Below are 20,555 nucleotides of genomic sequence, written 5' to 3'. Positions count from 1 at the left end.
TTGTATTTATTTCTCATTCTTGTTTGTTACATTTATTATATTTTTTGTTTAATTTAATTTAAAAGATCCTGACCTTTCAATTACAGTTAAATACTCTTAAAAAATTAAAGTTTCTTGCTTTTGATATGGTGTACTCACTTTATTATCCCATTTATCATAATTACATCAATGAAAAAATGGGAAAAAAATCAACATAATATTGACCATTATATCGTTTATCGGCAATAATATTTTGGAAAATTATCGTCTAGAAAAATTTGTTATCGTGACAGGCCTTCATGTGATGAAGATGATAATTGATTAGTCTCCTTTCTCATAACTGGCTACTCTTCTTCCAAACTCTCTACACAGTCTTCTAAAATGACTTCTTGGACCTCTTCCTGCACATCTTTGCCAAAAGCTATAAGAAACCCCTGCTTGGGTTATCCAGCCAGGCGTTTTTTAAATTCCACAGTGGGTGCGTGGAGCAATTCAGACATAAGCCAAGTCATGGGGCTGGGTCACAGAGTTGCTGTTGTGGTTATAGGTTCTTTTGTTTTCTCTGGATTTGCTTTGTCTTTGTTCGATTTACTGTGCTAGTTATCTCTCTGTTTCACCACTCACAGCTGATCCTCTCATGAACCGGCTCAAGTTCCTTTATGTCCCATAGTTCTGAGAGTAAACTCTGAAGAAGTGTTTGTTTATAGACTGACCGCCTGCTGTTCATCTGAGCTCTTCGCTCTGCATTCAAGAAGCAGAATACCACACACGTGCTCAACCAACGCCATGTTTGTTTACCTTCCTCCACGATGCAGCACTCAGCTCCGTGTTACTTTGAACCCAGAGCTCAACTTGCCCTCTGTCACCTCCCACGTCTGCTCCCTCCCAGTTTGATCTTCGTCTGTCATTGTGAAGTATTGATTTAAGTTCATTGATTAGTGAAGCCGGCTGTTTGGCACACTCCCTGGGGCAACCACTCCACTCCAACCTCCCTGGCTAAACCTTAGCATTTTGGCTAACACATTAAAGACAGTGAAGTTATGTCAGGTTTCCTCACACTGTAGTATGAAAAATGCCATGGTTTTAACGTAACCAGGAATAATAATGTCATTGCCCATTGCAAAACCATGTTTTAAGTCAAGTTACTACTTTATCAGAGCATGCACGATTAGGGATGGGTACCTTTCACATCTGAATCGATATGGTACCGATGCCCAGTACCTGGCAATCGGTATCAGTACCTCACAGTAAGGATAGACCGATTATCGAGGCTGATATTTGGCATTTTGAGGCATATCGGCATCAGCCTTTTTTTTAATCCGACGGCCAATAAGAAACAAATTTAAAACTGTGTTGCAGCTCTGATGCACCCGCTCCACTGTCTGCAGTCACTACTCAGTCCCCAGCACTGTCCAACCCACAGTACCATCTGATTGGTTACAAGTAGAGATAGACCGATATGGATTTTTTTAGGGCCGATACAGATTGTTAATAATCAAGGAGGCTGATAACTGATATTTGAAGCCGATATTAATTTGCTGTCACAGTGAAAATATTGGCGTAAAAGTTTTGTACAATACAAACTCCAACACTTAACTCCATTCAAATGCTTTCAAGCATGAGTTTATTATACAGCGCCCAGGCCTAGCGTGTTCTATAAAGTTAAATGAAAACTGATTGGCTGTTTCCCAACCCATGGCTCTGCTTGTAACCAATCGGATAGTACTGTGGGTGGGACAGCGCTGGGGACTGAGTAGTGACTGCAGACAGGGTTGCAGCTGCAGCAAAGCAGCCATCAAATTAAAAAAAAGGGTGATGCCGATATGCCCCAAAATGCCAAATATTGGCCCCAATAATCGGCCCGGCTGATAATCGGTGTGTCCCTAGTTACAAGCAGAGCCATGGCTTGGGTAACAGCCAATCAGCAGTGCAGTTAGTACAGTTACTGCAGTTGCATTCAAATTTTGGGAAAACTTTATTTACTGTAGAGAACTTAAGTTGTTTATTTTTTTAAGTTTTCATTTAACTTTATAAAATATGCTGCTGAGCCTGGGAGCTGTTTGATAAACATATGCTTGAAGATATTTCAATGAAGATAAGTGTTGGAGTTTGTATTGTTCAAAATTTTGACACCAATATTTTCACTTTGACTGCAAATTGGTATCAGCTTCAAATATCGGTTATCGGCCTCCTTGACTACAAATAATCAGTATCAGTATTGGCCCTGAAAATGCACATCAGTCTATCTCTACTTCTCATTACAAACTTCTGTGTGTTTATGTGGTAATAAATATATAAATTTGTTTAATTATAAAATCTTGAAGTTTTTCAATTTAACACCTTTATATCTGAATATATAAACTTGCAATGCTGTGTTCGTGGCCAGCATGGAAAATCGCCTACTCTTCCACTCCCTCACAGTCACAACAATGCTTTTCATTCATTTAGGTACCTGAATGAACTACCAATGAAATTTGGTTGGTACCTATAAAAGTTCCTAATTCCGTACCCATCCCTATGGATGATCACACAAGCCTCCCTACTAGTGCTGCACGATTTGGGGAAAAGGTGCGATTTGCAATTAGGTGGACAATATTGCGAATGCGATTATGCTTGCGATTTAATAAAAAAAGTTGTGTCATGATGAGTCTACAGACTTGCTTGGTTATCATGGAGAAAAATCTGAATTGCATGTGCTGACATTCCGATTGAGATAATCGTGCAGCCCTACTCCCTACCAATCTCACAGCTTCATATGTCACAGTTTGATGAATGATCACTTAATTGATGGGTTGTTAATCACACTGGTGTTTCTGTTTGTTTGTGTAGGGCTTTTGCAGTGCCAGCACAGTTTCCCTTCCTGAGAGTCTGCTCTTCGTGTCCACTCTGGAGGGAAACCTGCACGCTGTTAGTAAGAAGTCAGGCTCGATCAAATGGACTCTGAAAGAAGGTAAGAGAAGAGTGTGACGACCAAGTGCTGCTGTCTGTGAGGACATTTTTAGGCCCCAGTTGCTGATTGCATTTTTAATTTGAAAAGAAATTTTGGTCACCACAAAGAAGCAATTTTAGCCTTAGATTATTTTCAGAGTTCTTATGGGACACGAGCGGATGGAAAGAGTAAGGCTCGAGTTATTCACAAATTAAAGGATGGCACACAAGTAAATCAATACAGGCAAAAGTAAATGTCCTTTATTAAGTGACACAAACCAAAGGCAGCTGTTTTCCTTCTTGGTCTATTTGACAAAATGATGGAAACTGTTAAAACAACAGAGTTAAAATCAGAATCAGTTTGTTGTCACTTCCATTAAAAATAAAAATTGAAATAAGACAAACACCATTGGCTGCTTGGTGTTAAAGAGTGAAGATGTCAGTTAAAAGGGAAAAAAGGGAGAAGTTTAGATATTAAAAGAAAAGTGCATTACTGTGATAAAAATGTGCAAGAAGAAATGTACTCATGTGAAAAAGAGTTGTGACGCATGTTGAAAAGGTGCTTTAATGTAAAGAACGGTACATTAATTTGAAAAAAGGTGCATCACTGCGAAAAAATTTTTGCAATTTAGGAGAACAGACGTGGCAGAGGGTGTAAAATGCACACTACTTTAGCTAATGGGTGAAACTTGAATAACCTGAGAGGTGCAGGGGATTGAAAATATATCCAATGCGTCTTACAAAAAATGTGAAATTGCATAAAAAACTTACTATGAATATGATTTTATCAGTCTACTACACTGGAAAAAAATGAAGTTTAAAATGATTTTAAACCAACTGGCCCAGAAACAGAGAGAAAACATTGATGTCTGCTGCAAACTGACTGGCTCAGTACAACAAAACCATATTATCAAGTTTAGAAATGAAATATTTTGGATATACTATGTGAATGTATTTTTAACAACTCATTTCATCAGTTACTTGCATAACTTCTAAAGAGGTGAATTTTTTAATTCTTAGTGTGCTTTTGTGGTTATACCATTTGACAGTTTAATGGGATTCATTCTTTAACGGGTTAAAATTGGTAGAATTGTCATATGAAATACTATGACACCAACAAACTACACATTTAAACAAACATCTAACATGTTGTTTCAACAAGTTAAAAGCATGTTTTTAATATCAACCCTCATTGGTCACTGTGCTTCATACTCATAAATGTAAAAAAAAAAAAAAAGTGGAATATTTGTTAAATTGGTATTTAAAACAGCCTGCAGCAAACTTTTTCTGTCTTTTTATTTATAATGTTAACTTGAATATTTTTAAAGCATCATCTACGCTGACTTTAATAAATAAGTAGTGAGTGAGTCTTTGAATTGTAAATATTGACCTCCGGGTAATGTTTTCAGGCCTCAAACTGAGGAAAAGTGAAATGTACTGTGAGGCGTGTGAGCTGTGTAATTATTAACCAAGAGAGGGGCAAATATAGCCTGTAATCAAGGTCAGAGTGGGCAAGGGTGAGCGGCCCTGCTGTGGTGTCACCTGCACTCAGCTCGTACTATGGTTACCATGTTAATGCAGGCACCGTGCACCGGGAATTACACATTCATGATTATTCGCTGAGGGGTCGGCTGGAAAAACGTGTAAAAAGCATTACCTGCTGTGGAGGTAGGATTATCTTTCATCAGGAAACTGAAGACTTTTTTTAAACACAACAGCCTGAGCCTACGAGTCCTTACCAGTCCCACCAAACACGGATTAATAACCAGAAGAAGAGGCTGCTGCCTCCTCATCGTCTGTTTTTCTGGGAAAACTGTTGAATTAAAAATTCAACGAGGCTTGTACCGGGCTCTACACACACCTGGTGCTGTGTTTCTGTCAGGCAGCCTGACACCCACAGAACGAGGGGGAGGCGGAAATCTCTCCCTGAAACAATACAACCCAACCCACGTGTGCTGTCTTTCACTATTTGCTCCTCATTCCCTGTTGACTTGGCAAACATTTATAAAACTTAATGTGAACAAAATGAGCGGAGTGTCGTTTTGTTTCCACACTCAGCAGGGCACATGATGAAAGCTCAGTACAGCAGTCACTGACCACCTTTAGGTAATCCTCGACCTCTCCCCCTCTACTAATGTTGACCCCTTTGGGCACCATGAGATCAACACCATCTGGTCCACACCCTGTGTGTTCACACTGTAGGGAGGTGGTTGTTTGTCTAGTAGTAATGGCAGCTCTCGGCTTATGGAGCTATTGTTGTGCTCTAACCGTCTATTGTAAAACTGACTCTGTGTTTTAAACAAAGAGTGAAACAGAGGTATTTAGAGGGAGGAATGAGTCGTTTTGAATAATGGTACAATAAGATTAAAAAAAAAAGTGTGGAAAAACAACTTCTACAGAGATATAAACAAGAATTGAGGTGAAGTGCAAACTTTTCTTAGTAAAGCTGGAAAATGTGGAAATCATATAATAACTCAAACTAGTTTACACATTAGCAAAGTCATCAAATGGATCCCATCTTCTGACGTCTAGATGAAGGACAGGAAATAGTTCCCTGCAGAGACTTTCATACAGTATTTTTTCTTTTAATTTGGCATAGGCTGATTATCGGGTTAATATTTGGCATTTTGAGGCATATCGGCATCAGCCTTTTTTTTTTTAATCCGACGGCCGATAAGAAACAAATTGAACACAGCGTTGTTGCAGCTTTGATGCAGCCGCTCCGCTGTCTGCAGTCACTACTCAGTCCCCAGCACTGTCCCACCCACAGTACCATTTGATTGGTTACAAGCAGAGCCATGAGTTGGGAAACAGCCAACCAGCAGTGCAATTATTGCAGTTACAGTGAAGTTTTGGAAAACTTCATTTACTGTAGAAAACTTCATCTATTTATTAATTTTAAGTCTTCATTAACTTTATAAAACACTGACTGCAAATTAATATCCGCATTATATATCAGTTATCGGCCTCCTTAACTACAAATAATCGCTATCAGTATTGGTTTGCAAAAATCCATATCAGTCTATCTCTACTTTAAATGCTGATCTGAACCTCATTGGCTGAGAAAACATTACTTGAGTAGAAATTGCATCCAGTTTTTGAAAAATATTTTGCACGTGCACCAAGTCTTCAGGGTTTGCGTGCTTTTAAAAACTAAACCAGACATGTCAGTGTGCAGTGTTTTTTTACGACTTATTTGGCAGATACTGAAACGTGCACACCTTTTTTTTCCCCATCTGAGCATGAACCATCAAGTCTCTCCTGTAGGTGGATTAAGATCTCATTCCTAATCTTATCTTGATGGATTACGGGCAGATGCAGATCTGCCGTAAGAAAAGGTTTCAAAAATGTGCACATTCTCTGAATGAAAGAAGAAAACCACTTTAACTTTGGTAACATGTAAATCATGCTGTGGTAACTTGACATGTGTGACAGCTTAAAGGTTCCATATTCTGCTCCTGTTCTGCAGTTTAATATGGATCATTGATCTCCTCATAAAATGGTAGTAACATGTTTTGGTCCAAAAAGCCAATAAATCAAGCACAGCAGCATTGTTTCCAGGCTCTCATAGCCCCTCTGTTCAGAACGCTTTAGTGGGCATGGCCTTTATATGTAAATAAGCCACCTCTGATACTGCCCCCCTCCTCCGTGTCACTGAGAGCGGCGCCATGACCTCCGAGTGCATAATGTTTAGAAAACAGCAAAGCTTGTTTACCGTAACATTACAGGCTAAAACAACAGGCTAACCGCAGCTAAAGTTAGCATCCTGAAGCTGACACAGAGACAGGGGAGCACTGAGAAAAAGCTCTTACATCTGCTCCACAGCACACAGCATTTAAAATACTCACATTTCCAGGGTCTGAGGTTTGTTGGTGGTTGGCTGGTAATGCCCCTGGATTCAGGACCAGTCTATTCGCTAGCCCTCTGTTGTACTGTTGAAAATTGGAAAAGCAGTCAGCTGTGAAGTGACTAGCACACACATGCACAGTTTTACTGGGTGTATCTGGCACATTTCCTTGATAAATGAACTCTAGACACTTAGTCTTGTCTTCTTCTGAGATGGGAAGCTTATGTATGGAACTATGTGGCTGTTTACAGCCAAAAACAAAGCAGTGATGGCTCTTCAACTTTGGCATTCTCCTTCTGGGGAGGGGGTTCAGGGGTATCTGCTCCTGTGGACCAATCAGGTCAGACTTGCTCCTGATTGGTCAAAAAAGGGAATCGCTGATGTCGGCAAATCCTGGAAATTCCAAACTGCTCGTATTAGGTCAGGATTTTACATTCACAAGCACTACTAAGTACAGGTTTTGTCATTAAATATCACATTTTGTGGGCTGGGAGGAAAGCCAAAGACCCACAAATTTCACTAAAAGACTTAATAAAGTGATTTTTGCATAATATAGGACCTTCAAAAAAGTGCAATCCACCACAGACTGTTCAGCATTTTGGGCGTATTGTTTTTAAAAAGCAGAGAAATGATGAACGAAACAGGATGGAAGTTTCTACTGGACAAGGACAACAGTAAACAGCCTCCTTCTCAATGCCCTGCACCTCTCAGGTTAATCCAGGGCTAATAGGTGTCAGAGAGGATCTTAACGAGGATACAGTCCATTATCAACCCATTATACAATCATTCGCCTTTTCCCATCATTGCTGCCTCACGTTTGGCACGCTCCTAGAGAAGATGTTTGCAGACATGTCTGTTTACCCTCTATGTTTGCCTCGGGGAAATTCATTTTCATTTGGACTTTGTGTTCTGTGCGCTCGAATGTCAAAGACGTTCATGCCATCCTCTTTCTCAACACCACGCTTTCCATTGTTGGCTAATGCTCTCGTCAGTCCTGAATTGCATCTTGTCTGTCTCTTCTTTGCTCACAGATCCAGTTCTTCAGGTCCCCACACATGTGGCAGAGTACGTACCATTGAGTTATTTTCTGCATGGGTGTATAGATCCTAGTACTTGCACTTATCTGGGACAAAAGATGCTAAATGCAAATGGATATTCTAACCTGTTGAGCTTGTCTTGTCTGTCACTCACACTAAGTGCTTAAATTACCCTTCTGTTACTTGCCCTGAGATGTGATGCATCTCCTTGAATCTTTTTTTTATAGACCAGCCTTTCTGCCGGACCCCAATGATGGCAGCCTCTACTCTCTGGGAGGAAAGAACAACGAAGGCCTCACAGTAAGAGGAAACAATCTTTTATCACAAACCATAATCTAAAGACGGTTGTACGAACAGATTATTCACTTCCTCCTTCTATAGAAAAACACATCCTCTCACCACATTTGAGATCAAATGCATCCTCATGCTGATGCTGCAGCTGTGGTGCCGAATGCAGCTTTCCTCACGTGCTGTGTCAGAAAGCCTGTTTTCTTTATTAAATGTTTGTTTTCCTCTAACAGAAATTACCGTTCACTATCCCTGAGTTGGTGCAAGCTTCTCCTTGTCGCAGCTCTGACGGGGTCCTTTACACCGGTAAGTTTAATCCTGTAAAAGAAACGACTACATGCTTTTTGTTCTGTGGACTCTTATCAGTGAACGTGCCCCAGCTCAGTCCCAGTGGTTCCTCCTTTAATTCAGCCGGGGTTATCAGACTTTAATGGAAAACTTTACCGTTCGTCTCTCCAGCTCTCAACCTGCAGTCAGAGCCTGTGCTCTTTTGAATTTACAACAGCCTCCTGAGGAAAGTCAATCTACCACAATGACTGCCTGTGTGCCATTGTTGAAAAGGGGAGCGGGTGACATTTGCCTCCACACAGTCATTATCTATGAGGCTTTTGTTTTCATTCAACTGAAGCTGCAGCTGGAACAAAGCACACTGGAGACACACAGGTCTATGAGGGTTCTGGCTCTCACACCTGTTCTCAAACTCACGCTGTGACAGTTTTTACTGGTGTTTTCATCTCTGACCGAGACACTGTTTCCTGATTTAACGTTTTGTTGTCCTTGTAGAATAACTAACTATTAGTTTTTAAATGCCACTCCCTGGATTGACAACAAAAGTCAGACATCAGAACAATGAGGCCATGATGGGTTAGCCGTTTACTGGCAGGATGGTAACACCCATCAACACTATAGAGGTTAAATAGTTGCTTGTTGTTGTGCTTAAATAGACTTGCACTGGTGCACCTTTTGCTGCTTTTGAGGTTTCCTTAGAAGCGATAACTTCATTTCCTTTAAGACAGTCACAAAGTCATGAACTTGCAACAGAGTTGGGCAGTCTGTGTTTGCACTTTCTTCTCAGTACAGCAAATAAAAAAGGGTAATTTCACAAATTGTGTGTGTTGGAGTAGTGCAATTACAATTCATCAACAACAATTGACATCTTTAAATGCAAAATATGTATAAAAATACTAGACATGCAACAATCGATCAGCTGGCCGATTGATCAGTGCCAATTTCCTTAATTTTGGGTGATCGGTGATCAGCCCATCCTTGCATATGAAACTGATCTTATATACCTTCAGGAAGGTCTGACAGCCGGACATTTTTGCTTTTTGCTCTGAGACCTCAAACTCGTAACACGTTATTGGTTGTTTAAGTTAAAACAAAAAGATTTTATTGTTTCACAGGTATTGTTCAACAATTTTCAATAAACAAGATTGGAACATTGAAGGCATATGCTGTCTAGGGATTTGAAACGATGCGGTACCTGGCTGTCAGTACTGGTACTCAACAGTACCAATTTTTGGTACTTTTTTGTGTTTACGTGGTAAAAAAATATCAATTTGTTTAATAATAAAATGTACTTTTTTTATTTAACCAATATATTCTTCAATATATAACCTTGAAATGCTGTGTTCATGTCCAGCATGGAAAATCACCTACTCTTCCACTCCCTCACAGTCACAAGGATGCGTTTAGGTACCTCAACATGGTATCTTTTGACTCCTTTGACTCTACTCTATACCCGGTACCTTTAACATAATTCGATTGGTACCTATAAAAGTACCTAATTTGGTACCCATCCCTAATGCTGTCAGTTATACAAAATAAAAAATAAAAATTGGTATCGGCCCAAATCAGTATCGGCAGGTCAGGCTTTTTAAAGATCGGTGATTGTCCAGAAAATTGTGAGCGGTGCACCCCTAGAAAATACTAATCTCTACACCATCAATTCATTCATTCAGAGTTAAAAATCAAGTCTTTGTGTTTCTTTTCAGGAAAGAAACAGGACTCTTGGTATGTTGTGGACCTGTTGACTGGTGAGAAACAGCAGACCCTGACTTCCTCCTTTGCTGAGATGCTTTGCCCCTCCTCATCTCTTCTCTATCTGGGACGCACAGGTAAAAAAAAAAGACATAAAACCAACTCACAACACAGTACAGCTGCACTGAGGTCGTAATTCTGGGTTTTTAATTCCACTTCACACTTGTTTTTTTTTTACTTTCCTTTTGTTGTTTTTTCCATTTACAGAAAACAAACATTCGAAAAACGCTACGACTCAAAACTATTGAACAATAGGTCATCTCTATGTCCTTATGTCACAATGGTGAAAATTACAGTCAGCTCATACAATAGTGGTTCACTAGGACTTTAATGTTATATACACAATCCATTTTTCCCCAGTATTGTAGAAAAGTTTCTGCCCTTAGATTGAGTGAAAAAGTCAACCTTTCCATACTTTCACTTGGAGACCCAATATTAATCCAGTCAGTCTTCGTTGGAGGATTGATTTGCAGCCATTGTCAAGTTACAGCCTTTTCACTAGCTGCTAATAAAACTTGTAATGGGTATTTATCCTTCTTTGAAAAGTGGGTAGCAATGATATTGAGATAGATTGTGGAGAATGAGCAGTCAATCCCAGCATCAAATTTTTTTGTAATGCCGAGTTTAGGAGTCTGCAACGTTTACCTTCAAAGGAGCCATTTTGCCTCAGCTCACCTGGATTAAAGTCATTCTGGAGCCAAAAAATCTACTTTGCCTCTACAATGAAGACAAAAAAGTGTATAAAATTTCATACATAGTTAAAATCTAGTGAATAATTACTTATTCTAGAAGTTTTTTTTATTTATAAAATTGTACAATTGATGTATTCGTTTGATTTTTTTTTGTATAAATTTGCATGGACTTAAAAAAAATGAAATTAAAATTTTTTGAAATGTTTAAATTTTCTCAAAAAATTGGGAATTTCAGGGATTTGCTCAAATTTGCTTACATTTCACTAAATTGTTAAAATTTTGCAAAAAAAAATAATCAAAAAGTCATGAAATTTGAAAATTTTGCAAAAAAAATTAATAAAAATTGCAAACTTTTTACAAAATTGTTAGACTTTAAAAAACGTGCGCAAATTTTCAAAAACGAAAAATTCCCAAATTTTGAAATCTTTTTTTTTTTGCTAAGTTAAAAAAATATCAAGCATGTATACTAGGCATTGGCACATTGTCAGTTAGTTGAATCCATCCATACAGAATTAAAATCTGTATTTTTTTCCAGATTTTTTTTTATAGATTTAGTTCTTACCAGGGCTTGTTCTTCACATTGCCTCCTTGATAAATCTTTAAACTTCCTGCATTTAACAAAGACATAAAAACATCCAGTATGTCTCCTTATCACTGCAACCCATCCCATCATCTCTTGATTTAATCTAGGTAATTAACAGGCCTATTTGTCTCGCATGTTCCAACCCTAAGGTGTTACCTAGCCCTTATTTACCTTCAGCTCAGCTCTTTCACTGCCCCCGTCCCTCCACCCCCCAGTCTGTCCCTGCAGTGCCTGAGGCTAAAGAAACAAGGATGGTAATTGAAGAGCATGAGAGTCTTGCAAACTGAATACTCTATGCAAATCCTCAACATGGTGTCAAGTCAGACTTTGCTTTGTCACCTTGTGGTGTAATAGCTGGATTAAGTTTCTCAGTCTTCACCTCTTTTCCTGAAGCTAATACCATTTTCGCAGAAAGAGAAATTCAAAACCACATTTCTTCTCACACACAGAAATGGATCCTTGCAACCTCAGCGCCTTTTGTGATTGTTACATGAGAGAGGCAACCACAGCAAATGCTTCCTCCTGAGTTTAAAAGCCTTGTTGTTTATCCTTGTCAGAGTATACTATTACCATGTACGACACCAAGAGCAGAGAGCTGCGCTGGAATGCCACCTATTCAGACTACGCCTCCACCCTTCCTGATGATGACACCAAATACAGTAAGACTCTTGGTTTGTTGCTCTCCAGATTCTGAAGCTCCAGAAAGACCATGATCATCACTCATCTGCTCTTTTGATCCTTATAGAAATGGGTCACTTTGTGTCCAACGGAGACGGCCTGGTGGTGACCGTGGACAGTGAATCGGGAGATGTTCAGTGGGTGCAGAACTACAACTCTCCCGTAGTGGCCATTTACATCTGGCAGCGCGAGGGCCTCCGCAAAGTTTCCCACACTAACGTGGCCGTGGAAACCCTTCGCTATCTCACGTTCATGTCTGGAGAGGTTGGCCGCATCACGCAGTGGAAATACCCATTCCTTAAAGAGGAGAAGCCTAAGAATAAGTACATGTAGGCAGCAGACATTTCTTCTTTTTGGTCATATTCACCTCCACTGTTTGTTTTTTTAAAACCGTGCCTCCTGCACAGTCTTTAAAACATGTTGCAACCTTGTTTCTATTAATCACGGGGCTTAAATTCCTCAAAGGGTGAAATCAAGATGCTCTTTTGTAAGATGTGAGGTTGCTTCATGCTCAGGATGGAGTCTAGACATGTAGCATCTAACAAAAGATCACAAATGAGCCTTGTTTCAGCTCTCGTTTCAGACAGCAGTTTGGTTTTTATTTTTAAACTTTGTGCTCTCAGCTGCTTGAGCGGGAAATGAACAGAAACAGGAATTTGGGTTATTGGTCTACTATAAAGGTCCTGTCTATTGAAAGAATACAGAGGGGTCTCTGTATTCTCAACTTTGACACTTAAATCGTACAAAAGGTTAGACTTCTATTGAGTGGGTTGTAGGCCTGTCACGATAACAAATTTTGCTAGACGATAATTTTCCAAAATATTATTGCTGATAAACGATATTGTCAATTTTATTTTGATTTTTTTTTCCATTTTTTCATTGATGTAATTATGATAAATGGGATAATAAAGTGAGTACACCATATCAAAAGCAAGAAACTTTAATTTCTTAAGAGTATTAAACTGTAATTAAAAGGTTGGGATCTTTTAAATAAAATAAATTAAACAAAAAATATAATAAATTTAACAAACAAGAAAGAGAAAAAAATACAATGAAAATGAAATGGACTCTCTTTTGGAAAAAAATACATGTCAATGAAAATAATTAATACTAATCAAAAACAATAAAACATAGACCCTGTCTCTAAAGAAAAAAACAAACTCCAAAAAAAAACAACAACAATAAAAACTATAGCCTAAATAAAAGGGAGTTTATACAGTTCCTGAATTGTTTGTAACATGTGCTTTTTCCCAGTCAAGCCGTACTGTCTGTCAAACATTTTTAACATTCCTGGCTTTCAACCGTATTGAAGGGCTGCATTTCTTTGGCAATGTAGCTGTCTTTGACTGCCACCATTTGGCGCTTTTATTTCTATTTACTTTGCAGACCAAAAGCCTCAGTAAGAGCGGATTGTCAAAGAACAAGGCTCTGCTGCACCTCCCCTTCTTCTTCTTCGTTGCCACTATTTTCAAACAAATGCCACATATCAGCTCGTTGGTGTTCATGAGCTCACACTTTGTTCATTCTGATAAAAACAAAATATTCCCACACTGGGACTGTGGCAGGCGGCTTAAGAACCGTATCTTTTGTGCCATCACTCATATTAGCGTGTGTTTCCTCCTTACCCCTCAGGACGCTCGCTTCAGCTATTTCCGTGTGTACGCGTGAGCAGCCCCATCTTCACCCCAAAGATCACATTTTTGATAGATGCTCTCTCCACTATAAATCCGCTATAGAACCTATGCACCCTGATGTTAGGAAAGATAGACGTAGTGAGCCATCTTCACATTCAGGCCCCGTTTACACGACGCCGAAAACGGTCGATTCCGCAAACATTTCGTTGCGTTTTGGCCTTCCGTTTAGAAGAGACCACGTTGCGTTTTCAGTGAAAACGCAAACTTTTGAAAACGCTCCCCAGAGTGGAAAGATCTGAATCCGCTCCTCCATCCAGCTTCGTGTGAACACAGAGCGGAGCGTCTCAGGGTGAAACGCTGACGTCACCGCATGCGCACTCGCAGTTTTAGGTGAAGGCTCCGCGCTCAGCCACATTTCCAGTTGAGCCAGTAGTTGGCGGTAATGCGCGTTATGGTTGGATTACCGACCGTCTCACACAACAAAACGGCAGAAAAAGAAAGAACAGAAGAGGAGACTTCTCCTCCTGGAGTCGTATGAACGCGGATCGTTTTCACTCCGTCCTCATGTAAACGCGGGTGGCTTTTGAAAACGCAAAGGAAGAATCGTTGCGGGAGTCTCCGTGTAAACGGGGCCTCAGCCTCTTTGGTGGAAAGAGAGGAGGAAAACAAACATGCATGCACGTGTCAGTTTATCGAGGCTGGCAAACTTACCGAGGACGTTTTTATTTATGGTTTGGTTAATTGATTTATTGATTATCGTGACAGGCCTGGTGGGTTGTACAAATTCTGCTCTTTATTCTTAATCATTGATTGTTTTCTTGTTTTTTTTTCAGGGCTACTTTGTACGTAGGGAAATACTCCAGCAGTCTGTATGCATCTTCCTCGCTGGTGCACGATGGAGTCACTGTGGTGGTAAGTTACAAGATGGTTACATGCACATCTATCTTTAGTTAAAACACTTTACAGATCAATTACACATTGAAGGATACTTCACTACTTTTGAAGAGGGGTTTATGACAAAGTCCGCCCCATCCGGGGTAGACGTTAGTCAAGCATGTTTGCTGTTTTTCCACAGTTAATCATTAGGGTTGCATGATATACAGATACTGAGAAAGTACCGATACTCCCTGTTTTCAAAAAGTAAACAATACCACGTGTTTTAAGTATCGTCACCCCAAGGCATGTTTTTGTCTGAATCAGAGACGTTTTGACTCAGGCAACTTGTGAGTCTGCAGCTACCAAGCTAGGCCCTCTCTACTCTCTGAAGTGAGCGGAGACTTGCTCTCTTTTCAAAGTGTGTGTGTTGTTGTGAAGTTGGACAGTGAGCCAGTATTAGCTACACGTGTCGATGCTTGGCCGTTTTCAGTCCGACAAAGTTGTTAACGTGCATCTTAATTATCTCGCGCTGACAAACTCACAGTTTGATTTCTTAAGCGGACAGAGTAACAGGCATCAGCTTCAAGTTCCAGCACTCCCGTGAACCAGCCGCAGCTTGTCGAAAAAGCCAGTGCACGTAGCGAAATCTGGAATTACTTTACTTACAAAGCCAACAGGCTTTGTAAGCTAATGGACGTATCAAAGCCAGTCTTTAAAGCTTACTACCGATACAAAGACGCGGAGGAAGCACCACAAACATGATGAAGCGCCTCACTGTTCAGCATCCTCACCTCCTTAAAGAGCATTAGTGACAGATTCCAACAACTCGCCCAAACACAAAAGTAAAACTACTGTCCGTTACTTTGTGACAAGCAAACTAGTTCACCACTGTTTTTAATTGATACGACAAATAATCAGCGTCATAAACACATGAGCGTGGAGCACACTCAGCCCTGAGTCACAAAGCTGTGTGGTGTTGACACAGTTTAAAAAAGTGACAAGTAGTTTTCTAACTTTAACGATGATAGAAACCTATAGGAGACAGTGTTGCATGTGTGTAAGAGCTTAAATAACACGGGTACACTTTTTTTAGAGTATTCATGTTAAAAGGGTGCTTTTTAGTATTTCAACACACACAATGTGAGCTAAACTACAGTGTGCTGAGCATGAAAACAATAGATGGCTGTTGAAGTCTGGCAAGGTTATTTTACCTGCTCATTACTATTTTGTGGTTTCTATTTAGTTGAATTATTCTTCAGAATAATAAATGAGTTCAGGTTCCCTCTAGGAATTGATTCTGCATGTAATCTATAAAACTTTGTGTGTGTGTATGTGTGTGTGTGTAAAATATTAGCACAATGGCATCAGGATGGCTGTGAGCAGGTCAGAGAGCAGCAGGAGGGAGGGGTAAAGGTGTGTGTGTGTGTGTGTGAGTGTGTGAGTGGGAGAGCAGGCGAGCTGGAGATGATGATTTTCATTCAGCCAGCTGACACTTTGAACAGTGAAACACTAATGTTCATGAACCAGCATCATCACTGCAACATCCATATGGACGTATTATTTTACGTGTTAAGTTTTGCACAATTCTAGTGGTAATGGAAACACCGGCAAGGCTCAGTTGTTCTTTATCAAAATTTCAGAAATATTGCTTTTATTTTGCGGAAAGGTGTAACGGAAACGCAGCAATTGAAGGGCCACTTATGAGTGACATGTGACTCGTGTAACCCTACTTCAGAAACACTGAAATATCTATTATATAAGACACAAAGAGTAACTGCCAAGATATGTGGGATCTGTGGGATTAGTATCTGTCTCCATTTTTTTTTTTGTGGTTTCCACTTGTTTATGAATACACTGTTTCACTTTTGTCCGGGCTTGCCCCATTTAAAGTCACCACATGCCCTGCTTCCTCAGAATACAATTTACTAATGCAAGAAACACTTCCTGTTTTGATCTGTGATGTTCCTGTGTGTGACCTCACAGCCTCGTGGAAGCACCTTCCCCATGCTGGAGGGTCCTGACAGCCAGGAGACCGAGGAGGACAAGGAGTGTGTGATCACTCCTCGCACCAGTGTCAAGTTTAACTCTGCGCTCCGGGAGAGAAACCGTATCAACTTCATGAGGAACTACCTGCTCCTGATAGGTACTTAAACTTAAAGTAGAATCCGAAATGGCCTCAAAACAGTTCATGTCTGATAGAACAAAAAAAGAGTAGTTGTTCCTCTTTGTTCAGAAGAACTGTTTGAATGATCTACTATGAGTGTTTTTGTTGAACTGAGTCTGCCCCCTGCTGGAGATTCATACAAAATGCATGAATGCAACTTAAAGGTCCCATATTCGGCTCCTTTTCTGCAGTTTAACATGGATCATTGATGTCTTCATGAAATGGTAGTAACATGTTTTGGTCCAAAAAGCCAATAAATCAAGCACAGCAGTATTGCTCTCATAGCCCCTCTGTTCAGAACGCTCTGATTTAATGGGTGTGACCTTCATATGTTAATGAGTGGCGCCACGAGCTCCGAGTGCACAATGTTTAGAAAACAGCGAAGCTCATTTACCGTAACATTACAGGCTAAAACAACAGGCTAACCACAGCTACAGTTAGCATCCTGAAGCTAACACAGAGACAGGGGGACACTGAGGAAAAGCTCTTACATCTGCTCCACAGCACACAGCATTTAAAATACTCACATTTCCAGGGTCTGAGGTTTGTTGGTGGATGGTTGGTAATGTGCCTGGATTCAGGACCAGTCTATTCGCTAGCCCTCTGTTGTACTGTCCAAAGTTGGAAAAGCAGTCTGCAGTGAAGTGGCTAGCACACACATGCACAGTTTTACTGAGTGTAGCTGGCACATTTCCTTGATAAATGAACTCTAGCCACTTAGTCTTGTCTTCTGCCGAGATGGGTTGTGCATGGAACTATGTGGCTGTTTACAGCCAAAAACAGAGAAATGATGGCTCTTCAACTATGGCATTCTCCTCCCCGCTGCTGGAGAGATTTCTTTCCAGCAGCGGGGAGGGCAGTGGGCAGGGAGGGGGTTCGGGGGGTATCTGCTCTGGTGGACCAACCAGGTCAGACTTGCTCCTGATTGGTCAAAAAAGGGTTTGACATTCACAAGCACTACTAAGTACAGGTTTTGTCATTAAATATCACATTTTGGGGGCTGGGAGGAAAGCCAAAGACCCCCAAATTTCATTAAAAGACTCAATAAAGTGATTTTTGCACAATATGGGACCTTTAAAAGTCCTGCAAGTATCTCAACTTTCAAAGCATTTGGTGATGACTCATTGGCAAAGTGCTGTTAGTGAGTTAAAAACATACCATTTTGTATTTTAGGTCATCATGAGACGCCTCCTGAAGCTCATGTCAAGATCCTCGAGAAGTTTCCCGACTGCTTCCCTCGCAATCAAGGCAACGTCATCCCACCAACTACTGACAAGAAAGTGGAGGAGGTGTGTGACCCCTGATATGTTGTGTAGAAAGGATTTTAAGATCTCAGCACACCTCTGCAGATATTCTTACTCCTTCCCTCTTTTCTTCTTCTTTGGTGCAGAAGGTGAATGATAGTGGGATGGATGATGGCCCGCCTCCTCCAGTGACGTCTATAGAAGAACCAAGGACCAGTGGTCGCTCTGCACGTCCAGAGGCACCTGTGGACTCTATGCTCAAAGACATGGCCACTATCATCTTTTCCACTTTCCTCCTGGCGGGCTGGGTGGCCTTTGTAATCACTTACCCCAAAGTAAGTGCAGCAGCACCCTCTAGTGTTGAGTGGAGAGTTGAGTCTCTACTCATCAACTAAAGATTGAATGTTTGACCAGTTTTTCTTCTCCTTTCTCCTGACAGAGTGTTCACAAGCAGCAGCAGCTTCAACACCAGGAGTTCCAGAGGCAGATGGAGGAAAGGTTGGAGCTTCTACAGAGACAGCAGCCGTTCCCCCCGGCAGATTTAGGCCTCGGCTTGGTCCAAGACAGTGATTTCCTGGAGGTTGCCCGCACTCGCTCTGAGTGCTCAGACCACAGCAGCCCAAATGTCACACCCCGGGCCTCCAACCATTCCAACTTGTCTGTATCTGAGCTGGGAAGCTCTGCCAATGAGCACGAGGATGGAGGTAAGCATTTGAAAATTAAGATGACTATGATATTTATTTTAAGTGACAATCTAAACATAGTTTGTTCCATCTGGAATGTTCCTTTTGTCCAATCAGAGGAAGACTCCAGTCTGGTCAGAGTGGGCAACATAACTTTCCGTCCCAAAGAGGTCTTAGGTCATGGGGCTGAGGGCACCATTGTGTACAAGTAAGGCTGAAAAATGGCATTTACTTACAGTAGCTTGTAATAATTTGTCCAGTGTTTCAAGAATAAAACCTAAATTTTGCTTCTCTTTTTTTCTTTTTCTAGGGGTCAGTTTGACAACCGTCCAGTAGCTGTGAAGAGGATCCTCCCAGAGTGCTTCAGTTTTGCAGACCGTGAAGTTCAGCTGCTGAGGGAATCAGACGAGCACCCAAACGTTATCCGTTACTTCTGCACTGAGAGGGACCGTCAGTTCCAGTATATTGCCATCGAGCTGTGTGCAGCATCGCTTCAGGAGGTAAAAATTGATTAACTAACAGGATCTGTCAAACTTCTCCTGATTTCACTTAACAGCATCTCATGTTTAAAAAATATGTGAAATGAGACCCTCTTCATATTTGGGGGCTGCACTGACTGCTGTCTTCACTGGTTTCAGTATGTGGAGAGGAAGGATTTTGATCGTCATGGACTTGAGCCAGTTGTGCTCCTTCAGCAGACCATGTCAGGGTTGGCTCACCTGCACTCTCTGAACATTGGTAGGCATCCTGTTACCAAGCTCACCCCTTTTTCCATCCTCATCCTGATTGGCTGCTTTTATAAAAATATTTCTTTTCACCTTCATGTTTTCCCTTTAGTCCACAGAGACCTGAAACCTCACAACATCCTGGTGTCCATGCCCAACGCCCATGGTCGGGTCCGGGCCATGATCTCAGACTTTGGTTTGTGTAAGAAGCTGGCAGTGGGTCGCCACAGTTTCAGTAGAAGGTCTGGTGTGCCGGGTACAGAAGGATGGATCGCTCCTGAGGTGCTGAGTGAGGACTGCAAAGACAATCCAGTGAGTGCTCGAGAAAACACAACATGATGCTGTTTGAAAGGCTGTTCAAAGACTGTCTAGAAAATTTGGAAATAAAAAGTTAAAAGCTACATTTAGAGGAAAAAAAAAGGTCAAAACCACTTATCACTTTTAATTTATCAGTGTATGAGGTTGAGTCAGCTTTAAGCCGTTCTCTAATGTTCAGGTAAACTGGTTTTAAACATTTCCGGGTGTATAACTTTTTTAAAAATTCCTGTTTTTTTCACTGTTTTTTTAAATGTTCCAGTTTTAGTGATGATAGCAGTGTACAAGTAGTTTCTTAATTTTTTTTTTTGTTTGTTTGTTTGTTTGTTTGATCTTGCCTTTTGTTTTTATTCTCTGTGAGGCACTTTGTGTTGCACAGGCATGAAAAGTGCCATACAAATAAAATAAAGTCGAAAGTTGAAGTTGAAACTCTGACCTCTGTTTTCTTTTCCTGTCTCATGTAGACGTGCGCTGTTGACATCTTCTCCGCTGGCTGTGTGTTCTACTACGTGGTGTCTCAGGGAAGCCACCCATATGGCAAGTCTCTGCAGAGACAAGCAAACATTTTATTGGGCTCACACAACCTGGAGCATCTTCAAAGTGACAAACATGGTGAGGAATCAACTTTTGTTTGGATTAACTATGAAGACATTTATTTTTGTTAATAATTCTGTGCAAATTTACACCTGGTGATCATGTTTTGTGGACACAGGGGACATTGTAGCCAGAGATCTAATAGAGCAGATGTTGAGCATGGAGCCACACAGGAGGCCTTCAGCAGAGAGTGTTCTCAAACACCCTTTCTTCTGGAGCCTGGAGAAGGAGCTGCAGTTCTTTCAGGT

General features: G+C 40.7%; 1 protein-coding gene across 3 annotated transcripts in view; it reads left to right on the top strand.

The window, feature by feature from the left end:
* ern1 (endoplasmic reticulum to nucleus signaling 1) overlaps nucleotides 1-20,555 on the top strand; it is an 85,170-nt gene that overhangs the window by 6,174 nt on the left and 58,441 nt on the right. For all 3 annotated transcript variants that reach the window (XR_012599989.1, XM_074695966.1, XM_074695965.1), the window contains exons 2-19: nucleotides 2,809-2,929; nucleotides 7,786-7,819; nucleotides 8,019-8,091; nucleotides 8,313-8,385; nucleotides 10,074-10,196; nucleotides 11,952-12,053; nucleotides 12,140-12,401; nucleotides 14,540-14,618; nucleotides 16,566-16,725; nucleotides 17,920-18,035; nucleotides 18,137-18,325; nucleotides 18,430-18,694; nucleotides 18,791-18,881; nucleotides 18,984-19,173; nucleotides 19,312-19,411; nucleotides 19,511-19,710; nucleotides 20,178-20,325; nucleotides 20,426-20,553. Coding sequence is in view for 2 of the 3 variants with exons in the window: in XM_074695966.1 (XP_074552067.1) it covers nucleotides 2,809-2,929; nucleotides 7,786-7,819; nucleotides 8,019-8,091; nucleotides 8,313-8,385; nucleotides 10,074-10,196; nucleotides 11,952-12,053; nucleotides 12,140-12,401; nucleotides 14,540-14,618; nucleotides 16,566-16,725; nucleotides 17,920-18,035; nucleotides 18,137-18,325; nucleotides 18,430-18,694; nucleotides 18,791-18,881; nucleotides 18,984-19,173; nucleotides 19,312-19,411; nucleotides 19,511-19,710; nucleotides 20,178-20,325; nucleotides 20,426-20,553 (2,454 nt within the window). In the remaining variant the exon portion in view is untranslated. The remainder of the gene's footprint in view (nucleotides 1-2,808; nucleotides 2,930-7,785; nucleotides 7,820-8,018; nucleotides 8,092-8,312; nucleotides 8,386-10,073; nucleotides 10,197-11,951; nucleotides 12,054-12,139; nucleotides 12,402-14,539; nucleotides 14,619-16,565; nucleotides 16,726-17,919; nucleotides 18,036-18,136; nucleotides 18,326-18,429; nucleotides 18,695-18,790; nucleotides 18,882-18,983; nucleotides 19,174-19,311; nucleotides 19,412-19,510; nucleotides 19,711-20,177; nucleotides 20,326-20,425; nucleotides 20,554-20,555) is intronic.

The sequence above is a fragment of the Halichoeres trimaculatus genome, unplaced genomic scaffold (genome assembly GCF_033239565.1).
Source record: "Halichoeres trimaculatus isolate MK-OKI-2021-1 unplaced genomic scaffold, fHalTri1.1 fHalTri1_scaffold_20, whole genome shotgun sequence".
NCBI classification, from domain to species: domain Eukaryota; kingdom Metazoa; phylum Chordata; class Actinopteri; order Labriformes; family Labridae; genus Halichoeres; species Halichoeres trimaculatus.
The sequence above is the reverse complement of the archived record's forward strand: the minus strand, read 5'-3'. Positions and strand labels throughout refer to the sequence as shown.